Source organism: Mesoplodon bidens, assembly GCF_964165515.1.
Source record: "Mesoplodon bidens genome assembly, chromosome: 12".
Lineage (NCBI taxonomy): Eukaryota > Metazoa > Chordata > Mammalia > Artiodactyla > Ziphiidae > Mesoplodon > Mesoplodon bidens.
The window spans coordinates 92,442,637-92,464,393 of NC_138168.1; the positions used below are offsets into that span (position 1 = coordinate 92,442,637).

General features: G+C 48.4%; 1 protein-coding gene across 8 annotated transcripts in view; it reads left to right on the forward strand.

The window, feature by feature from the left end:
• Nucleotides 1–21,757, forward strand: part of AFDN (afadin, adherens junction formation factor) — a 133,774-nt gene that overhangs the window by 90,873 nt on the left and 21,144 nt on the right. For all 8 annotated transcript variants that reach the window (XM_081250838.1, XM_081250841.1, XM_081250842.1 and 5 more), the window contains 8 exons: nucleotides 720–918; nucleotides 3,996–4,099; nucleotides 6,120–6,206; nucleotides 18,599–18,664; nucleotides 18,853–18,926; nucleotides 19,300–19,418; nucleotides 20,811–21,005; nucleotides 21,614–21,705. In XM_081250838.1, the coding sequence (XP_081106964.1) occupies nucleotides 720–918; nucleotides 3,996–4,099; nucleotides 6,120–6,206; nucleotides 18,599–18,664; nucleotides 18,853–18,926; nucleotides 19,300–19,418; nucleotides 20,811–21,005; nucleotides 21,614–21,705 (936 nt within the window). The remainder of the gene's footprint in view (nucleotides 1–719; nucleotides 919–3,995; nucleotides 4,100–6,119; nucleotides 6,207–18,598; nucleotides 18,665–18,852; nucleotides 18,927–19,299; nucleotides 19,419–20,810; nucleotides 21,006–21,613; nucleotides 21,706–21,757) is intronic.

The window sequence follows — 21,757 nt, forward strand, 5'->3', positions numbered from 1 at the left end:
AGATACCGGCTCTACACCCTGGGCTTCCCTTTGCACGGACTTGGGGACACAGGAGGATGCGGGTTAGAAGCCTGGGTGGCCAAGACTTTGGGGACGGAGGACAGGGCAGTGACGGTGGCTTCACAGTGGGTGTGGTTCGGTCCCCCAAGCGGGCTGGTTGGCGGGGGCGGGGTGTTCGTGTGCTCAGCCGTCCAGTTAGGATTTGTGAACCGTCCTGTGTGTACGTTATCTCACTAACGGAAAGTTTTTAAACAAGAATCACCCATAAACCCATAGTAAGGCAATAACCTCTGCATAAGCTGGGAATAGATATGTTTGTCCTGATTTTTTTTTACGTTTAACATTGTGTGAGCTTCTTCTGATGTCGTTAAGTATAAAAATAAGGTTATTAGCCACTGGATGTTAAAAAACTGTGCAAGGAAAAAATTACTTTTGAGAAGGGAAAAAGACCGTTTTCTTGTGATCGAAGAATTTCTTTCTATTTAAAACTACAGGTCTTTTGAAATTAATCATTAATGTGGTAGCTGATATATTAAGAGTATGTACTGTGCTAGTGTTTTATTGCTTTACAGACTGGTTTGAGTTGTTGATAGATTGCACTCTCCCTGCGTGTGTGTATGTAGCCACGCTACGTGTGGTTAAACGTTTTTCTGACAGCTGCTGGTCAGCTGTGCCCGTCACCGAGCATGTCCTTAGCTCTGTGTCTGTTTTCCAACCAGGACCTGATGGAGCATGTGGTGGCTGTGGCGGAGAACACAGCCGACGAGCTGGCACGCAGTGACGGGCGGGAGGTGCAGCTGGAGGAGGACCCCGACCTGCAGCTGCCGTTCCTTCTGCCCGAGGATGGCTACTCCTGCGACGTCGTCAGAAACATCCCAAACGGCTTACAGGAGTTTCTGGACCCTTTGTGCCAGAGAGGTGGGTGGCAGTGCCCACACCTGGCATCCGAGCTGGCCCGCGTGCAAGCGAGCCTTGAGCTTGTGTGTTGGTGTGTGTCAGCCCACCCGTGTTGTGTGCACCCTGTGTGCTGGAAAAGCTGGGGGTCCGGCGGCTTGGAAGGGAGCGGCCCATGGGGACGTGGGGTCAGAGGCGTGCAGACCACGGGGTCCTGGGTGTTGCGCCGGCCGCCCGGGAGCACTTCTCTGCTCGCCTGGTGTCGCGGTTACAGCAGGAGGGACCTTGGCTGCTCCTCCCTTCTGGGTTCTGCGTGATAAAATGAGGTCTGCCTGCACCACAGTTATACCTGAACCACGAGCTTTTAAATTAGACCAGATTTCACTGCTAGTCTGCTGCTTTTGTGTAATGTGGGGCTCAGATGAGTAGCAAAAGAGATGCAAAACTTAGCAGTTAACTTTTCTATTATTTTTTTTATTTGCTTAAATTAAGGTCCGTAGATATATAAATATATAAACTTAGTGTGATTTTTAACTTCAGTGAATGTTTCACTCACCACAGTAGGTCTTTACATCTTCAAAGGTTTTGATCGTTTTAAAAAATTCATTTTATAAAGGCTGCTGCTTGTAACGACATGTGTTTGTACAGCAGCTGGCAGATGTGTCTGTAACCCTCCCCGGAGCGCTGACTGAGCTCTTGGTGCTGTCCTGGGAGAAGCACAGGCAGGGTGGGATGTGGTGGGCCGGCAGAGCCCTCAGTTCAGCCCTGACTCTGGGGCGAGCGGGGCGGAAGGAAGGGATGCGGGCTGCAGGCACGTCTGCGGGAGCTTCAGTCGGGCAGCGGGAGTCCCTGAGCTGCAGTGGCCTGTGCGGGGGCCTGGTAGGGAAGTGGCGGCCGGGGCAGCCGCTCTGGGGCCGCGGGGCTGCTCTGGGGTGTCCTCCCCGCTCCCGGGGGCTCCCCGACACTCACGCAGCAGCCCTGCACCTTCACCGCCGGGCTGGTTCCTGCTCTGAACGTCCCCGTCACCTGCCGTTGGGCGTGGCACCATCTCCTGCCGGTCCTGGCCCCCTACCTGCAAGCCCACGAGCCGTGTTCCTAGGATTGGCCCGTGTGCCGTGCATCCGTGTGGTCGCGCCCCGCGTCCACTCCTCTTCCCACCGGCTGCCTCCCGGCAGTGGCCCTGTTTCTGAAATTCCAGCCCCCTCACACCGCTGCCACCTTCCCCACCCGTGGTTCTCCCTGTCTCCGGTGCTACTTGGTGCCAGCGTGTGAGCCGTCTGTGTGGGTCTGTCTCCATGTTGGAGTGTGAGTCCAGCAGGACAGGCTGGCGGTTGTCCCTGCTCTCCGCCTGCTCAGTGCCAGGCGGAGGGGCCCTCGGGGCCACGTGCCGGCAGAGCTGCTCTTCAGGATCTTGTGAATAAGCCTGCGGAGGCTGACTCACCAGCCCCCGTCGGACGTGCTAGGCGTGCTGGGTACCCAGCTGCCGGCTCCACAGTAGGTGCTGCGGAGAAGGTCTTGGCCAGCCTGGGGGCAGTGCGATCCTGACTGGATGATGCCATTTTCTCCATGACTTCCCCTTAGGCTTTCCTGAAGGATTCGTTGTAGGGCGTATGTGGTATTTCCTCATGGTTTAGGCAGCCCCACGCTGTTTTCATACATCTTAGGTGATAATGTAGCCAAGTACAAAGCTGCTTTTAAATAAGACTTACAGAGAACTGGGTGTTTTCTTCTATGACGTCAGCAGTTTTAATTCTTCATGCTCAATTTTTTGCAAGCCAAAGAGAGGACTGCTGTGTGCTCTCCATTTATGTTCCTTTGGCTTTTTCGTGCAATACGATTCTATGAGAGAAGCTATAAAACCAGCACGGACTCACACCTGACCTGAGATGCGTTCCTGATGCTGAGAAAGTAAACCGTCTGTGTGCATATGGTCCAGACGTCGTGCAAACCTGATGTTTAAAAAATTAGACAATTACAACTGTTGACGTTTCAAAACCGTGAGAATTATGATTCCCTAAAACATGGGAAAGAGAAGTAAATTGTACGTAATATTTCAGTGAAACTGGATTGAAACAGTGATTTTTTTTGGAAAAAAAAGGACTAAAACTAAGTAAAAATAATTTGTACCCATGTTTTAATTGAGTATATTTGTGATGTCTTCTTTTCCCTCTACCACAAACAACCTCATAACTGTCCAAAGATAACAGCCCAAGTGATCCTTGCTGGTGGAGCACTAGTGTGGATGAGGGTACCAGCAGGGGCCAGCCAGGACCCCCCACCCCACCCCACCCCAGCACCCAGGTCATGGGGATCAGGGCGTGTCTGGCAAGCAGTGTGCTCTTCGTAATTGTTAGCTGCTGCTAATAAGACCACTTTGGAGAAAAGAAGAATTGTGCAGGGCCTGTGTGATCTGACTTTGTCACGAAATCTCTGAGAAACTCTGTAAGATCTGACAAATGAGGAATGACATAGGCTTAGTTTTGTAAAGATGTCATTTGTCCCTGATGAAAATATCAGAGATATTCTTTAAAACAGTATAAAATGATTCTAAAGTTTCGTTTGGAAGAAATTAAAGTGAGTGTGACCTGTGAGAAAATTTGGGCAAAGAGCGATGAGAAGGAGGCCAGTCCTACCCCAGAATTGCTCTACGAGTGGAATAGATCGTTTGCCCTGGCGCGTGAGCCTGTGTGCAGACATCTGTGCTGGCGCCGTTCCCTGGCCCCTCTTTCCTTTCCTGTGTTAGAGCTTCTCAGTGTGACTGAGCAGGTCTTAGTTGAGCAGAGCAGGCCCGTCTGCAAGGAAGCCGTTTCCATGCGCTTCTGTAATGTTTCAGTGATGTAAGGGAAACAGTCTTTGGAATAAAAAAGAGGGGAGACCAATGTCACTTCTCTGCTTGGTGCTGAAATGCCACTGGACCAAAGCAAATACGCAATTTTAAAGGTCTGATAATTCAGTTTTCAGAGAGAGTAAAATATTAAGGCAAATAAATGTTGTCATTAGGTATCATGCAGTTGCTGCTTTCTGTTGCTTCCCTTGTTGAAGATTATGGGTCTGACGTGGTGTGCTTTTCATTCTTAACAGTTTGCCTATTTTCTCCCCAGGATTTTGCAGGTTAATTCCTCACCCACGTTCACCAGGCACTTGGACAATATATTTCGAAGGTGCAGATTATGAGAGTCACCTTATGCGGGAGAACACAGAACTGGCAAGTATCGTGAGAAGGACAGACGGACAAGAAAAAGAAATGCGTTCCTTACGATTTGAAAATATATATTTTTTTATTTTCAGGCCACGTCTATATAGTTTTGTCTATAAACAAATGGTACTTTTGAAAATAAAGCATACTTATACCCACAGTTACATCAACCATAATACCTATTTTAAAAATATATTAATATGTTAGTCTTAATGGGTTTTACTAGAAAATTGTTCTTTGGTAAAAGTATTTTCTTTTTTCTAGTCAGTTCTACCTTGTCTTAAATGGGTGCCAAATCATTTACTAATATTTTGTGTCTTTCTGAAAGAGCGGTCATCCCAGCATTCACTGGCCTCATAGAGTTTAGGGAAAATTCTGCCTTGCTTCCCACAGAGAGTTTTAAATAAGAAAGGGTGCTTTTCCTTGTCTTAGAAAGTGATGCCAGACCAGAGTTGTCATATGCTACGTACAATAGCAAGTAATTCCAGGAAAAATACAAATGAAATTTTTCCTTTTAGAACTTTTTTGTTCCATTCCATTTACCGTAAACATTACCTTAAATGTAATTGCCTCTTAAGCCGCGTAAGGGTTCAGGGGAGCCAAGCAGAGTGACCACACGTTGGGCAGGTGACTGTGGGCGGGGTCGGGGAGCTGCGTGCGTCGGACGTGGCCGTCAGTCCCCTGGCCCTGATACCAGTGTGCCCAGGCTGAGCTTCGGGGATTCTCGTCTATGAAAAACAGCCACAAGTCTTCTGAAGCCTTAGAAACTTCCTTGTGGTGTCCTAACTTACTCCTTACTCAAAACATTGTGCCTAGTGCTTACCTAATTTCTAAGAAAACAAGAGTATGTAAGGTGACAACACTTACTGTAAGGTGAACAGTATGATGTGTGTTTTGTATGTTAAATTCAAAGTAATTATTTTTGCTTAGTAGCAAACTTTAGATTTGAGCATCTCCAAAAATTGAATTAGTTGGCGATTGCTGTTACACCAAATAGATCACATTTAACTACTGATACAGTGAATGTGCCGCTAATACTCTTTACTAGCTGCTGTTTAGCTAATAGCAAGTAATAGCAGCAATTTCTAATTCCCAAATTTTATAGAAAAACAAGTACCTTAGATGGAATCACTGATTTTTTTCAACTTTCTAGTTTATTCATGGATCCCTGAGAAGATTTCAGGTCTTGATATTTTAAAAAGCTTTGTCACCTAATCTTATTTGTTTCCCTTAAAATATTCTCATCCAGACTTTGGTTCTAAATTAACAAGCCAGTCACCACTTCTTGGCCATGTGTCTGCATACTTACGTATTTAACTAATTAAATTCTCTCAGTGTGGGCACTGGGAATTTTCTTCTTTACTTTTGTTAACTCTTTCACATGAGGTTTGACATGTACAGGACATGTAACTTCAGTGGCTAATTTCACTTGCTCATTTGTTTATGGATCTGTTCAAAAACTGGCCTGTCTTATTGGTCGGTAACTTATTCCCCAGCCACGGGCTTCACAGAATCATGCAGAACCTTGGGTCCCACTGTCTAAAGCCTGTGGCTGCTGTATTTTTGCTGTTGAATTTTCTTAAGAGACAGAGATGTGAGATCATCTTTGTCATCACTGTTTTTGCAGTCCTCCCCATAGACAGTGTAAAGTAAGTGTAAATTTCTTTTTTTAAAAAACACCTAGTAATTGGTGCTGAAAGATAATAAAGTAAAAATTTAATTTTCTCTTTATGATCAGGTTTTTCTCATGTGATAGTAATGCAAGGTTAGTTTTATTTTATAGATTAAGTTCTTTAAATAACATTTAAATAGCATCTGCGATGATTCCTCTTTAAGGCTCTGGAGTCAAGACTATTGGTATTTACTTTTCCTGATGACTCCATGAGGAGTATCTGTATTCATTGATTTTTACTGTTTCCTTTTCCACTCTCCGTTGGTTTCCTCTCCCCACTACTGGAGAGAAAACGAGTGACCGAGTGGCGGTACTTGGATTTCAGGCCTGTAGTAAAGTTCTGTTTCCATCCCTTAGGCTCAGCCTCTGAGGAAAGAACCTGAAATAATCACGGTGACCCTCAAAAAGCAGAACGGAATGGGCCTTAGCATTGTCGCAGCAAAGGTAGGACGGGACAGGTGGTGGCAGAGCCGCCAGCCCTCATCCTTGAAGTCTTGGGCCAGCAGCTGTTGGGGCCGAGCTGTGCGTCCAGCTCTGCATCTGGGAGGGGGTGAGGGCGTGGGACTGGAGCCCCGGGCTCACTGCGTTCCCAGGGTGACTACTCTGCAGACGGGCCAGGGTGCGAGCTCCCCAAGCTGGGCAGGTGGTGCTCCCGGGGAGCCAGGGCGGGAGGGACCCGACACCCCGCTCCCGCGTCCGTGTGCGGCGGGCTCCCGGGTCCCTGGCCCCCCGCAGGCTGCAGCTCCTGGCAGCAGGGGTCCTAGAGGCCGCAACCCGCATGCGCGCACCACGCAGGAGCCGCAGCCAGGGAGCACCGCACGGCACGGCCCTGTCTGGGGAGAGCGGAGGGGAAAGGGCCTTTGCTCATTTTAAAGACTCTTGATTGACAGGTGGGGTGTTCTGTGTCTCAGAGAAACGGAAGGGTTTGGAAGAAAAAGGGACATGGTGAAACCGAGATTCTAGGGCATTGGTGTGCAGGAGGCGCTACAGCACTGGGACTAAAGCAGCCAGAGGAGCTGAGCCTTTGTATTAGCACGTGGAAGGCAGGTGTGGTCTGGGGCACAGCAGCCTGGGTCTGAAGCACCGCATCACCTGGGCTCACCCAAGGAGGCCAAGGAGCCAGGCCAGAGCCTCGCAGGCCAGGACTCACGCTCACCCCTTCCGATGAGGTCGTGCTCGTGGGCCACGTTTCCAGCCTGTTGTGATCAGGTGGGCCCACAGCTCAGAACACTGAGGGGTGTGAGCGGGAAGTTACAGGCTGCAGACTGTTCTCCTCTTTGCTCACCGAGTCAAATGCCCATTTTCAGGGGGGAAAAATTATTAGGATAAAAATTACCCCACCACACTCCAGTATACAGGAAAAATGTAACCCCTGTATTTTCTGATTTTTACATGTATATATGTATATAAAAATCTTATTTCAGATACTTGTCTTACATGAGATTTGAAATTCTCCTTATCTCTTTCAATACAAAGCTACCTGTCTTCTGTAGGTTTAAGTTGGTCTTAAGTGTCTTAAGTGTCTCTGGGTCCTTCCCTCTGGCCCGAGTCCTGAGTGTAGCGGACAGTGAGGCCCCGCGTGGGCGCCCCCAAATCCCCTCTGGCCGGCCTCTGGCCTCGCCTGGCTGCCAGGTGTCCATGGGCAGCTAGGACAAGGAGCCAGGCTGAGAGTCACCGTCCAGCCTTGTCCCCGTGCCTGCGGTTGCCGGCAAGAGGCAGAAGTGAAGGGTGCCGGCCCCAGGGCTCCGCCGCCCCAGGTGCGTGGCCGGGGTCGGTGAAGAGCGGCCGCAGGAAACCCTCTCCCTGCCAGCGTAGAGTCGGGATCAGCGAAGGCCCCCTGAGGAGATGCCTCGTGCACTGGACCTCGGAGGGTGAGCCGTGAAGCCTGGCGGAGGGGTGGGTACAGACTTTGCGGCCCCGGAGCCAGAGCGCGGAGGCGAGGGGATCCCTTAGAGGCGACCCGAGAGCAGGCGAGATCAGACGCCGTGCAGCAGGGTCTGCAGGCCCCCCGTGGGGCCCAGGCGGGCAGGGCAGTGGTCAGTGAGGCGTGTGGCCGGGTCCCCAGGAGACTGATTCCAAGAAGCCCGAAGGCTTGCTGCAGTTGCAGGCTTTAGAGGGAGTAGCCACTGCAGGGCTCACGTAAGACGTGTGGGATCAGAGTGCAGTCCTGAGAGTTCATTCCTCCTGCCTTGGAGAGCGTGGTCCTCGGGGCTCAGAAGTGCAGCCAGGGGCTCGTGAGGGAGCTATGCCTGGTTTTGCAAGTGGGAGGAGTGTCCGCTCAGCGGGGGAAGGAGGTGGCGGCGGAGATGGAGGTTGGGCAGCCGCAGCAGCACGTTGACTCATGGGGCAGTGTGGCATCGCTGGGACAGACACCCCTGCAGGGCTGCCAGCTTCTGGTGCATCTTGGGCGCTGATGTATGTTCGTTGAATGGCAGCTTTCACCTTGGTTGCTGAACTGGGTGTATGTAGTGGGTGGAAGAAGTATCCCAGTGTATCCCGGGTCTGTCTTCAGCAGCTGGGCGTGTGGGAGTGTTTACTGAAGGTGGGGCTCCTGAAAAGGAGCACGTTTTGGCAGAGAGAGAGAATCGAGCGCTCAGTTTTGAGCGTGTTAGATCTGAGAGCTGGGAGGATGCCTGTTGGGCTAGGCAAGCGAGTGCGTGCGTCGCTGGATGCCTGAGTGTGGAACTTGGAGGGAGGGTCGGAGGCCTAGGGCTGCCCTAAGGGGGTAAGAGCGTGCTCTGGTAACCGGACGGCGTGCCGTTTTCAGGCATGAAAACGTGTGACAATGTCTGTTCTTAAAGTGAGACACGACTCTAACAGTTCACCTGTGGACTCCATGGCTTTTTCTCCAGCAGAGCTGTAGTCTCTTTGGTGCTCGCAAAGGAATGTTGAGCAAGAGTGAACAAGTCCTGTAATGGACCCACATTGCTGAAATGGCGCTCTGTGCCTGATGCCCGGCTAGGTCTGTGTCAGCCCTCGTGACAGCGCAGGTGGCCTCGGGGGACTCCAAGGCCGTGCAGTGAGTGCGGGCAGCCGGGGTGCGGGGCCTCTGCTCGCAGAGCTCGGCGTGCTCCGTGGTGGGCGCCCGGGCTCAGACTCCCCCCTGCTGCGCGCGTGCAGCCCGGATTAGAGCGCTTCCCTCCACACGCTCAGTGTGGCCGCACCTCGAGTCTCGGGGAGAGGAGCCTGTGGGGCGTTTTCAGCTGGTCCCTGATGATCACACAATGCCGTCGTCTGTCATTTTGTTTTGTTAAACACAGAAGAGCCTGCAGGCCGCTGTATTAAATTTTACCCCCGTCACCCTTACTTGCGTCTGTGTGTTTTGGTCTTTTCTGTGAGCTGTTGCGGCCTTTGTGTTCGGCTCCGTTCTTCTTTACTTCTTCCTAATTAGCATGTGGCCTCGTGGCCGTGAGCCTGGGCAGGGTTCTGATGTCAGCCCGCCGACGCCCCTTCCAGGCTGCGGCTGTTTTATGGAATCCAGATGCCTTGGAACCGTCGTGCGCCGTCCACTCTTTGAAACCCTGCTTTGGGGAAGTTTGGGGTGCTGCTTCTCACTCAGCTGAGGGCCGGCACAGTGCTTCCTGTTTAATTTGGATTTTTAAAATAGAAACCGTTCCCTCCTTTTTATTTTTCTGGCTCTTTTAAAGTTTAATAAAGTACAAAGTAAATGAAAATCTGAGCTTGCCCGGTCACGTCAGAGTCCGAGTGTTGCATTGGTCTGGCTGGAGTTGCTCTATGCCGTCCGGCTTGTGGCGTCCAGCTCAGCTTCGTGGTGGCGAGCCTCGAGAGGCCAGCTGTGTGCCACAGCTGCCACCGGGGGAAGTAGACAGTTGTGTTTCAGCTGCAGAAGCTGGTGCGCCCGCGAGACCAGAATGTGGCTCTCTGTTGTCGGAAGAGCAGAGTCTGTGGTGAGTCTCTTCGGGGGCTGTGGTGGACGTGGATGTTCTCTTTAGAGGCTGCTTTCCCTCCACGGTAACGTGCTTCAGCCTGTCCGGGCTTCACTCGCCCGTGAAGCAACCGTGTAAGGGAGCTCGTAATTACATACCCAGATGTTTACTGCTCTGTAGCTCAGCACTATGGATTCCTGGGGTTCGTGAAGCTGTAAGGCTTCTGTGTACTTTTTATACAAGAAAAGAACATTAATCTACTCCTGCCGGTTATAGTATAGTGAAAGTTGCTTGAAATAGTGGTAGCTGCTGCTGTAGAATTTGCCAAGGACATGCAAGAATATCCACAATCCAACTTCTTTTTGGCCGTTTTAGGTGCTTTTTACTGCAGGCTTTCTCCAAAACCTGTTTTTTCTAAAAGGGAACATAAAAGTGACAATTTGAAATGTACTTAGGATATTTTACTACTTTATTTAAAAATGAATGGTTAATTGAATCTTAGTTTGTGCTTTGACTGTATACGGTTTTTAAGTTTTTAAATCTTAGTTAGCTTAAAACACAAAATAAAATTCCTGTGCCTGTGCAGTGTTTATTGATAATACTGCCTTTTCACCACTTGAAAAGTGAGTTTGAACTACAGTTTAGTCCTTTAAGGAATTTGAGACCTTCACCCTCGTGTTCCTTAGTGACCTTATTGGGACCAGGTAGGAAAGACCTAGTCAAAGAAATGAGTCGGGAAATTCTCAGTTCCCTTTTAAGATCAATTCCAAAGTACCAGGTGGCTGCAACTTCTCCCGTGGACATGCCAGGAATAACTTTCCATTAAGTTGTGCAAAACGACCGCGTGCCCTGCATGGCTGTTGGCTTATGAATTTGGAAACGATGTTTTATATTTCTGTCCTAATAGTAAATTATATAAAAGAACAGTGTTTTACCTATACATTTACAGTAATGGCCTACGTGCAAACTTCTTGGGTCGACCGAAATAACTGAATTCAATTACAACATTAAAATAATGTAATCAGAAGAGTCATGTTAACCCTCTAAAGCAGAGCCATCTTTTCACGTGGTGGTTGGTACACGTAGAGAACGACAGTATCTGTAGGGTTCCCGGGTGGAGGGTTTGGCTGTGGAGCAGCCCAGTCTGGCGAGGCCCAGGCAGCCCCGGGGCACCTGCCTGGGCCGTGCAGGAACTGACGGGTCGCCTTCCTTGTCTCACTCTTGAGCCGCAGACGCTCTGAGGCTCCCGGGCAAGCTGCCCCTTCGCCCTGGAGAACGCTCCTCGCACCCTGGGTCGTGCACCCACCCTTCCGGGCTCCAAGGCTCCCTGCAGCCCATCTGTAGGGCCCAGTTCAGAATCGGTGTGGTTTGCTTTTTTACTTTATGGAGAGTGAAAAGATAGATGACACAGTGTTGTTTGTTTGTGCTTTATGCACACGGTAGAAGATGGGCAGAGCTGACCCTGGAGCCTGCCTCTCTGGCAGAAAGGGCGCTTACCACGCGTGTGCCGTCCAGGCTGCCAGGGTGCAGAGTGTCTCAGGCATGAGTTTGAAAACTGATCGTTTCAGAACTAAGGTAATTCCTACCAAAAAGAGAGAGCCTGGCGATGTTTTTAAATCTCTGGTCTGAATGTTAGTAGTTTATGAATCAGAACTCTTGTCTGACTAGAACTAAAGCAGCTCCAAACACTGAGAAAGGGGCGGGTGGGCAGAGCATTGTACTGAATCTGCCTGATGAGTTTTCAGTACTCCTGGCTCTCAGGTCAGCCCGGCCCACTGATTGTTGGAAAGCTTTTCGCCAGAGTGCAGGCTGTTTCCACGCCGGGAACAATAGGCTGAACTCCTGCTGCTGTGGCTGGCCAGTCCGTCTTCCTCCTGCTGCTGCCTTTTTTTTTTTTTTTGGTGGGGGGGGATTGTGTTTTAATGATGTTTTTATGCTGTAACTCATATCACACTCCCACACTCAGAAATTGCAGCTGGAGTGTTTGAAGCGGGGCTCCTTCTGACTGATTCCCTCTGAGCGGGAGGCGAGAGCACCTGTGCTTCAGTCTTTCCCAAGGTGCCGTAGAAGCTCTAGAGCAAACGAGCTATTTGGGAGCGGCCTTTTCTAAACTTGCAGCCGGTTCTCATCGGACACGTAAGGCGGCGGACTGATAGGTGCGTGTTTCTTTCAGTTCTGGGGAAAGCGCAGTGTGGCTGCTGCTGTCTGTCGTTCTGTTTGGGCACCATTTTTGTCCGCTGACCGCCGTTCTCTGGTGTACCTGTTCTGCAGGTAAATTCCAGGTGTGGTGCTGCTCCACCCGCCTCAGCCTCTGCCCTTTCCTTCTCTCCTCCTCCTCTCAGACTCCTTCTCCTCAAGCCTCCTTCTCTCCCCTTTTAAGGGAAAGGAAAGCAGCTTCAAGAGTGAGATCCCACAGGAGTGACCTTGTTACTTCACTTTAACTGCTTTTTTCAGGACTGAGGATCTAGCCCTCTGCCTTCTTTTGTGCCCCTGGCTAGTGTGTGTGGCCACCGTTCTCTAACCGCCTGAAATTACGTTAAAGGCCACAAATGCCAAACAGCAGCTCGAGTGCTGTACTGTGTGCTACTCTCATCAGTGCCTCTGGAAGGGAAAATGTGGTTTTGATTTTTAAAAATGTACTTTTAATATTTAATTCCAAAGTTGTATCTAGTGAAATTCATAATTCCTGATGCCTTTGGAACATATAACTGCTTTCCAGAAGACAATTTTTAAGAAGGAATTTGATTTGTCAGATGAGGAATGGATAGTTCCAAGTGGTTATGCTTATTCTGTTCATTTTAATTTTACAAGTAACATGGACCAAAAATACAATAATATCTTTTCAAATGCCGGTTTAGACAACTTTAGGCAAGTAATTCTTAAAACACTTTACTCTATATATTTACTTATTATACTGTGGTTCTCCTCTCATCGTTGGAAATCAGGGTGTATGTTAGCATATATATTGTGTTGCAGTTAGATCTTGTTTTTACCCAGTTATCAGCATAATTATAGATTATTGCTAGTATCTTTGGTTACGAGTAACATAGCTATACCATGAAAAGCTTATAGTTTTAGAGCAGTGCTATCCAATAGAAATAGAATACGTGGGCCGTGTAGATAATTCAGAATTTTCTATTAGCTACATTTAAAAAAATAAAAGAAACTGAAATTAACTTTAATAGTGTGTCTTCTTTTATGTAGTTATGATTTCAACGTGTAGTCATATAAGTCGTTAGTGAGATATTTTAGACTCTTCTTTTGCATACTCAGTCTTTGAAGTTGGGTGCGCTTTGCACTGAACTACACATTTTGGTTTGGACGGGCCACATCCCAGCGCTCAGCAGCCCCTGGGCCTCGTGGCTGCCGCACCACACACGCCTAACGTACCCTCACGAGCGAGTGTCTGGGAAGCTCTCTGCGTACATTCCTCTCGTTGGCTTTTGGTCAGTGCTTAGGCAGCTCATCTCTACATTCTTCTAATGACAGATGTGATGCCTTGATACGTGGCAGCGAAACGGTATAACTTGTGGACTCCGTTTTCATTTCTTAATTAGAAAAGTAGAATTACCATAAAATGAATTTTAATTTTGTGCGTATGTAAATAACAGAGGAACTTAATAGAATTTGTTGAGTAAGTTTTTTTAAAGTTAAGTCTTACTGGGCTAGTGTGTGCATTATTGTGTAGAAATAAGACATAAGTGGTTTAATATTTCTGGAATTAATAAATTTTGTTTTATTCATTTTTTATCGTAGTCTATAACGTTTTTGTTTTTATTCAGATGAAATGGGGTGGGAGGCAGAGAGCTCTGTAATGTTAAGGAACGACTACGTCTTTTCCCAGGGCTGACCTGTTCCCAGTCCCGGTGGAAGTGGGCAGGGACCCCACACAGCTCCCCAGCTCCCCGTCTCCCCAGTCACGGGGGCCGTTCCAGCCAGGGCTGCTCTGGCCAGGTTGAGGCCTTGGATCACCTCAGCGTTGCTTACAGATTGCGGTCTTTGGGGTGGAAAGTAACTATCCATGTCGATTTTATAGAGAGAGAGAGAGAGGGAGAGAGAGAGAGTGTTAGAAATTCCTTAGAGTTCTTTCATCTCCAGGTGGTATATTCATCTTTGATTTTGTTTTTCTAAAATAGTTACCAGTGGAACTGTAATTTATCTGTACAGCAGTTGCATTTACAGATTTTTATGGCCAGTTTATAGTCGTGAGCTACCCACGAAGTACAGATAAGATTCAAATAAGGGGAGATGGGAGGGATCCAGCCTGGAGAGAGGGAAGGGCCTCCCCATAGAGACAGGCAGTCTGCAGACAGGGACGTGCCGACAGCCGTGGAGGCAGACTGCTCTGTGAAGTAAGGAACATTCATTAGGTAAAGAGTGCGAGGTTGAGACTGCATTTGGAAGATTCAAATGCCAACCGAAGCTTGGATACCTCTTAGAGCAGCGGTCCCCAACCTTTTTGGCACCAGGGACTGGTTTCGTGGCAGACAGTTTTTCCACGGACCGGGATGGGGGCAGGGGTAGGGGGTGGCCCAGGCTGTGATGCGAGCGGTGGGGGTGGATCAGAGCAATAGGGGGATCCGAGCGGAGGATGAAGCTTCCCTCGCTCGCCCGCAGCTCACCTCCTGCTGTGCGGCCCGGCCGTTGGGGACCCCTGTCTTCAAATATTACTTATGTACCTCCCTACCCCCGAGAGTCTTTTTTATTTATTTATTTATTTATTTTTGGCTGTGTTGGGTCTTCGTTTCTGTGCGAGGGCTTTCTCTAGTTGTGGCAAGCAGGGGCCACTCTTCATTGCGGTGCGAGGGCCTCTCACTATCGCGGCCTCTCCTGTTGCGGAGCACAGGCTCCAGACGCCCAGGCTCAGTAGTTGTGGCTCACGGGCCTAGTTGCCCCGCTGCATGTGGGATCTTCCCAGACCACGGCTTGAACCCGTGTCCCCTGCATTAGCAGGCAGATTCTCAACCACTGTGCCACCAGGGAAGCCCCTGAGAGTCTTTTTAAAAGATAATCTTTTTTCATAGTGCTTTGTTGATGACTTTTAACTAAAGTCAGTTTTTATGACCAGCCTTCAGTAGAGCTTGTAGATGCTCGTGGTCTTCTGAATCGAGGTCTCTAATAATCATGACCCCTCGTTTCTTCCTTGTGACAAGGAAGCATAAATTGAACTTACTTGGAATTAACAGGAGCGGCTGTGACTTAGAATTTAGATACCTTCCCGTCACGCGAGACAATAATGTCCAGTGCCGTGCCTTCCTCATCACCCGCTGCTGCCTGGCAGTGGTGGATCCGAGGGTCACAGTCAGAAATGCTTGAGGTTCCTAACTTCTTACACCAGTAGTTCCGCAGAGCTGTGTTGCCAGCTCACAGATAACGCGCATATCAGCTGCTTCTTAGCCTGCCAACGTATTCATTCGGTAAGATTCTGGATTTCCCCAGAGAGGGTTTTTAAAATAAGAAGTTGACCCCATTGTCGTAGCCTGACTGCAGGGATTTGGGAAGCGGCCCTGGCAGGGAGCTGGGGGAGGAGCCGCCTGTAACAGGCTGAGGGAACACAGGAAATCCCATGGGAACATGAGCGAGCCAGAGGTCACATCCTGCCTGGCCTTGGCAAGGTGAGTGGGCTGGCAGATGGGCCTAGGGATCAATGATAAAAGGACTGTGGCAGAGCCATTGCATCAGAAAGTCGTTTTGTGTGGTGAGAACAGCATAAGTAAAAGCAGGGACCTGGCAACTGGGGGTGGGAGGGGGATGTGCAGGGCAATCAGGTGGCCGTGGTGTGCTTGAACTTGAACTTGGGCGCCATGTGCAGGAGGCTTGTGCTCACTGACAGATAGCTGGTGACCTGTTGGGTCAGGAGAGCTTTGTTGGAGGCATGCGCTTCTGGAAGGGGAATTTTCTAAGGCAGGTTGGCTAGAGGGGGCCAGCGGGTCAGTCATAAGGAGAGTTTCCTCATTTTGCCAGAATTTTTCTGAAATCTATAATTTAAATTAGCGCTTGTCTAAAGGTGTGACGTCAGTGAAACAGTTTTTTAATGATGTATCAGATATCTGTCCCAGGATTGGTTACCGGAATACTTAAACTTAGATTCATTAAATTTTGTATTGCATATAATGCATAATAAATTATCTATGTAAAAACCTTAGGATTGGGGGTTACATAGTGCTATTTGCAGCTCATGTGGAGTCTGCTGGATGTAAGCCTGTGTATTAGCTATCCAAAACACAGAGCGGTCCTGAGATCCCAGAGCCCGGTGGTTACCCGCAGGTGTGTGATGACTGGTCTAAACGAAGAGGTTGAAGACAGGAAGTAAGAATGTAGTGAAGCTACGGTTTATCGTGGTTGTGCAGCCAGGGCATCTTCCTGGAGGGAAAGCTGTGACCCACAGAGGCCCTGACGGGTACGCAGCGAAAAGCGCGTTTGCGAGTTCTTGGTTTATCAGGAGGAAGCAGAACAGTATTTTCATGGTTTTCTTACACATTCTATTTTGTGACTTTAAAAAGATGACAGTTTTCTTATCACTTTAATTTGTCTAAATAAATCAGATTTTTTTTCTTTATTGATAATAATCTTTCATACCAGAAATGAGGAGGGCTTGATTTATTGTTTTAAAATATCCAAATATGTATTTGGTATTTTGTTTACATCAGTTACTAAAAATACTGTCTTACTGGTATTACTGCTAGAGATTTCTTTTGTCAAAGGTAGTGGTGATTGACTATCTTATTAAAAGTATAATTTTTATTACCTAAATTGCAAGGACAGTGTTGCATTCCCAAAGAATAATGCCTGTGAAACTGTAGTGTGTCCATTCACACTAAACACTGGGATTCGGAGGTTGACAAGCATTGGCTTTCCCATCAGTCACATAGGAGCAGAAGAAAAAAGTAACTATGCGTTTAGAACCTTTCCCAAAAAATCTGGCCTAGTTACAAGGAAATAATCACGCAGCGTTTGCAGAAAAAGATAAAGAGGGATTTTCAGTACCCCGGTCAGGAATATTATTTGACATCCGCAAAGAAAACTACTCTAGAATATAAGCTCCTGTAGGGGTGGGGACGTGGGGAGGTGTCTGTTTTGTTCATTCACCTACCCAGAGAGCTTAGGGTGGTACAGGCATTCAGTGACTGTTTGCGGAATGAACACAGTTGTTATTCAAACAGCCCAATTAGGTAATTAATCATAGATTACATCAAAGTATAGAATATTATTTGAAGGAGTCATTTAATTAGGTAATATAGGAGGGGTACCCACTTTAACAGTGGGGCTGCCCTAGAAGTAGTGTCCCACGGAGCATCTTAGTCCTCAGGTTCAAGGAAACCATATTGGCATAAGGGAAGTCAGATGAAAGCTGTATTTATTGCTTTTTTGCTAAGTGATAGGCTACAATTCAGAAAGTTCCCGTTTATTGAGTGTTCCTATATACATATATGTACACACACGTGTGTGTGTGCAATTTCAAATGTACCCAAAACAGTCCAGTATTTCCCCAGTATCCCAGTCATTTCGTACGTGATGCAGAAGGGCCAGCTGAGTCCTCGGGGCGCGTGGTTGGGTGTCTGGACCGGGCAGGAGACATGTAATGAGGCAGGGTGGTGGAGGTCGACGGACAGGCAGACAGACAGACAGGGACGGAGAGGAGTCTTGAGGGGAACGGTCGGGAAACCTCAGCCAGAGGGTCAGGAGCTGCTGAGGAGAATACGGATTTCACGTACCTCGGGTAGAGCTTTTATAAAATCGGCTCCCAGATACTGTAACCCCAGGAAACCTGGAGTGGAGCTGTTGTGTTGAGGCAGTGTACGTGGTCTTCAAAAAGAGGTGAGTGGTAGGTGCTTCTAGGCTCACAAAACGGCACCTCTGCTGGGTTTTCCCCGAGACGGGAGCAGGGCGAGGACTAGCAGTGCTGGTTGGTCAGACTGCCCTCTTTAAACCTGTTCTGTTAACTAAAGGGAAAAATAAGTTTTCAAGTGGAAATTTGGGAGTTCCAGAGTGTTGTAGAAAATTGGTGTCAATTAAGTCATCGGTTGAACTGTCTTTATACCTTTCTGTGATACCTTATATTTTTGCTTTTGTGATACAATATTTCATAAGTACTGAGGTTCGAGCTGAGAAATATGTTCTCAGTTGTAGAATATTGGTAGTGACATCCAAGTGATGTTTCATACGTATGAATGCTTCCTTTGGTGGCCCTAATAAATTATCTAAAATTTTGATGTTACGTTGTAGTTGTAACGTCCAAATAGAACACTGGCGATTCTGTAAGGCAATTGTATCTATTTCTTACATCCGCCTCACAGAGGTTCCTTGGCCATCCGTGATGTAACGTGCAGTGAAGCTAGTGTGCGCGTGTGTGCTGCGTGGGCTGGTGCTTGTAGCTTCAGGACTTCCTTAGGGTTACAATGCGTGATCCTTTAATTGTGGCAATGTAGAGTATTTTCTGCATAATTGTCTCTACCTAAGTCCCTCTTCTTGTTTGCCACAAGAAGGTTTTTCTTGTTTTAGATTTTAAACTATATGTGTGGAGAGAATAAGGGTGTAAGGGGAGGTAGGTAAGTTTGGGAATGCAGAAGCCCTCTGGTGAGCTGCTTTTGTATTAAGGTGAGTAGTAGTGCTTGCTGCGAGCGTGGCTCACGTACCCTTGTGCCGTCAGGACTCATCTCTGCCTTCAGGACTGCAGGTCGGTCGTGGTCGCCTCACCAGCCAACTGGTAATTGACTGATTTTTCAGGAGTAGTTTTTCTTAATTTGGAAAGACAAAGTAGGTGCATTTCCTGTTAGTTTCTTTGTATTTACCGGAGTGTTAATTCTCTTAATATAGTTTTTGCAATTCTAATTTTCATGTAAAAACAATAGCTAAGACTTTACTTACAGTCATCTATATGCATGTTTTATTTTTACATTTCTTACCGTGTATTTTCAGTGTGGTGTTTTCCACCTTGTTTTTGTGTAGGGTGCTGGTCAAGACAAACTTGGAATCTACGTCAAGTCTGTTGTAAAAGGAGGTGCGGCTGATGTGGTGGGTATGACTCTTAAAGCGCCAGCTCGCGGTGCGTCCTGTGTTTAACAGACGACACGCGATGTGCCGGCTGTTGTAGTTTGTGGAAAACCCAAGTCTGAGCGTACTTATCGTTGGCTTCCTCTCCCCCCTTCTCCCTCTGATGTCCCCTCTCCTCTCCTGTCCGCATGCCTTCCGGGCGCGTTCAGGACGGGCGGCTGGCTGCAGGTGACCAGCTCCTCAGCGTGGATGGACGGAGTCTGGTAGGACTCTCTCAAGAAAGGTATCGTTTCTTTATTTGTTTAAAGCTTAAGAAGAGCACTTTTTAGGGATATTTCGTATTAAATTTTGGAATTGGAAGACGAAAAACCATGCTAAAAACTATGCCCTTCCTCTCTAAGTGTAAAAGTCTTAGTGTACATGAAAATTATGTATTTTAGTCTGAATACGTTTCTTTGACTCTTAGCACTGCTGAAATTTCTGGAAATCATCTACTGTTCTTATCGATAATCAGAGGGAGGGAGTCTGTCAGAACTTGACTCAGGCTGGCGGGTGAGGCCGGTGGGCGTGCTGGCCGCGCTGTGGCCACAGGCTGCCGTGGTGACAGGACAGGTGCCTGAATCACGTCTCTTACAGCTGTGATGCTCTCTTCCCAGGGCAGCAGAACTGATGACAAGGACAAGCTCCGTGGTGACGCTGGAAGTAGCAAAGCAAGGAGCCATTTATCACGGTCTCGCTACCCTGCTCAATCAGCCGTCCCCCATGATGCAGAGAAGTAAGGACTGCGGTCGCTGCCGCCCCCGTTGACTGCTGCTAGTTTTAGCTCATGCTTACTGAGCACCTGCCGTGTGCCAGGCTTTTCCCAGTTGTGGCCTCTTCTGATACTCACAGACCCTGTGGAATAGGCCCTGTTGTCGTTATTACCCCGGTTTTAAAGAAGGACGCGAGGCTGAGCACGGTGCCCAGGATTACTAGATCATGGGCTGCCGGGGCCAGTGGCGCTACGGTGGTGGTAGTTTATTAGGGCCCCCCCCAAGAGCCACTGACGACGTGCACACGCCTGGTGACTGCAGGGGACCCCACACGTTCCACACGCCAGCACTCGGGGCACTTGGTCGGTAGTAAGTGGAGGAGTGACTTTTCATCTTTGACAGACAAACACAGGATGTAAAGGCTTCAAAGAACAAGTAGAATTCTCTCCCGAAGGAATGTTTACACGCGTGTGTATGAATAGTTGTTTCAGTCTTGCATGCTCTGAGAATAGGGCATGATTGTTATGTAGAGAGTTCACTTTAACTAAAAAGCTCAGTTTTTGAATAAGTAACTTGTTGGTGGGAACCGTGGTTTTGTAGGTACATCAAAAACCTCAGAATAAAATCAATATCAATGTGGGGCTTTGTAAAGAATTAGTTGAGAAACCAGGGGAACACCATTATGATTCCCATTGTCTGTTAAATCACCACGTACTGTGCACGTCCTTGGCTGGCTGTGTGCATCCCCAGAGCCCACGCCTAATAGTGACTGCAGCCGAAGCACTGAGAGCCTGGACCAGGCGAACACAAGGCCTTCACACGGCTGTGGTTTCGCTTTTTTCATGACATGCTACTTAACACATTGGTTGTCTAATGTCTTAGTTTATAGTCATTTGAAAGAAGCAAACGAGATGATGAGTTTAGGACCAACGAGGGAGACTGCTGGAATAACTAATAGGTCAGGGCCGTCGAGGGAGAGGACAGGAAAGCTAACGAGTAGAGAGTGAGTGATCACAGCGGTGACAGTGGTCCACGGTGAGGACCCCAACCCTGAGTGATTAAAAGAATTAACACACATTTGAAAAACTGAGGGAAGTGTATTTATGTTTCAGCCAGAAAAGTCACTTTAACAGTAATCCTGTTACCTGAGCAGGTAAGCTAGTGAGAAAATGAGCTTTGAAAGAGTAGTTTTTCTCATCCGTGACCCTTAAATGTTGCTTTCTTTGAAAACTTCCTAGAGATTCTTTAGAAAGATTTTACTTTTATATAAAAATCACCTCATTTCTTCTGGTAAAAACAGATTCTTACTTGTGGAGTTTTAAATATTTGTAGCTTCACCTTTCCTTTAAAACTCAACGGTGTTTATGATAAGATCTTGAACGAAGGAACAGATCTTGAAGGTGTTTTGATTTCAGTTTCAGATCGTCGTGGATCAGGTAAACCCCGACCAAAGAGTGAAGGTTTTGAGCTCTATAATAATTCAGCTCAAAACGGGTCCCCGGAGAGCCCTCAGATGCCTTGGGCGGAATACAGTGAACCAAAGAAATTGCCCGGCGACGACAGGCTGATGAAGAACAGGGCTGACCACCGCTCCAGCCCCAACGTCGCAAGTAAGAGGAGCCTCGCGGCCCTTCTCCCGTCGAGACGCGCGCCCCCCCCCCCGTCCGCCTGCCCGCCCCCACCACGTGCCCGCTCACAGCCAGAGGGAGGAGGGTGCCCCGGGTTTGCTGCGCATTAAAAGAACATTATTACCTGCGTAGATTAGCCAACTGGGATGTGTTTTTCATGAAAGATGCTACAGCTAAGGTGCTAACAGGAAGTAAAAACTAGTCCGGGAACTTCGATTCCTGGATGCTCTGGGCAGGTACACTGATAAGGGGGAGCACAGGTTGGTGGATGCCCCGCGGGGCAGCAGACGGTCTTTATGGTGTTAAAGCGTTGTCAGCAGGAAGCAGCAGCTTCCTGGGAGGAGACATGCCCCAGATACCAGGTTCGCAGATACAGCTTCGTGGCTCCGGGCTTTTGATGATTCAGGAGGCGGGAGTGGGCGAGGTGGGCCCTCACCTCCACGCGCCTTGTTCCTGTGTCTGTGCTCTCGACACCTCGCTGGCGGCGTGCACGCGCCCGGCGCGAGGTTACTGCCCGTAAAGAGCTCTCACGATGTTAAGTCGGGCTTGTTTATTTCACATTAGCTTTCTTTCCTGTTTTCCACCAACAGATGAGCCCCCTAGTCCCGGCGGGAAAGGTGCCTATGCCTCTGGGACAGCGGCCAAGATAACGTCCGTCTCCACTGGAAACCTCTGCGCTGAGGTCTGAGACGTGAGCACACAGATGCTCCAACAGCAGACCCTCGGGCTCCCAG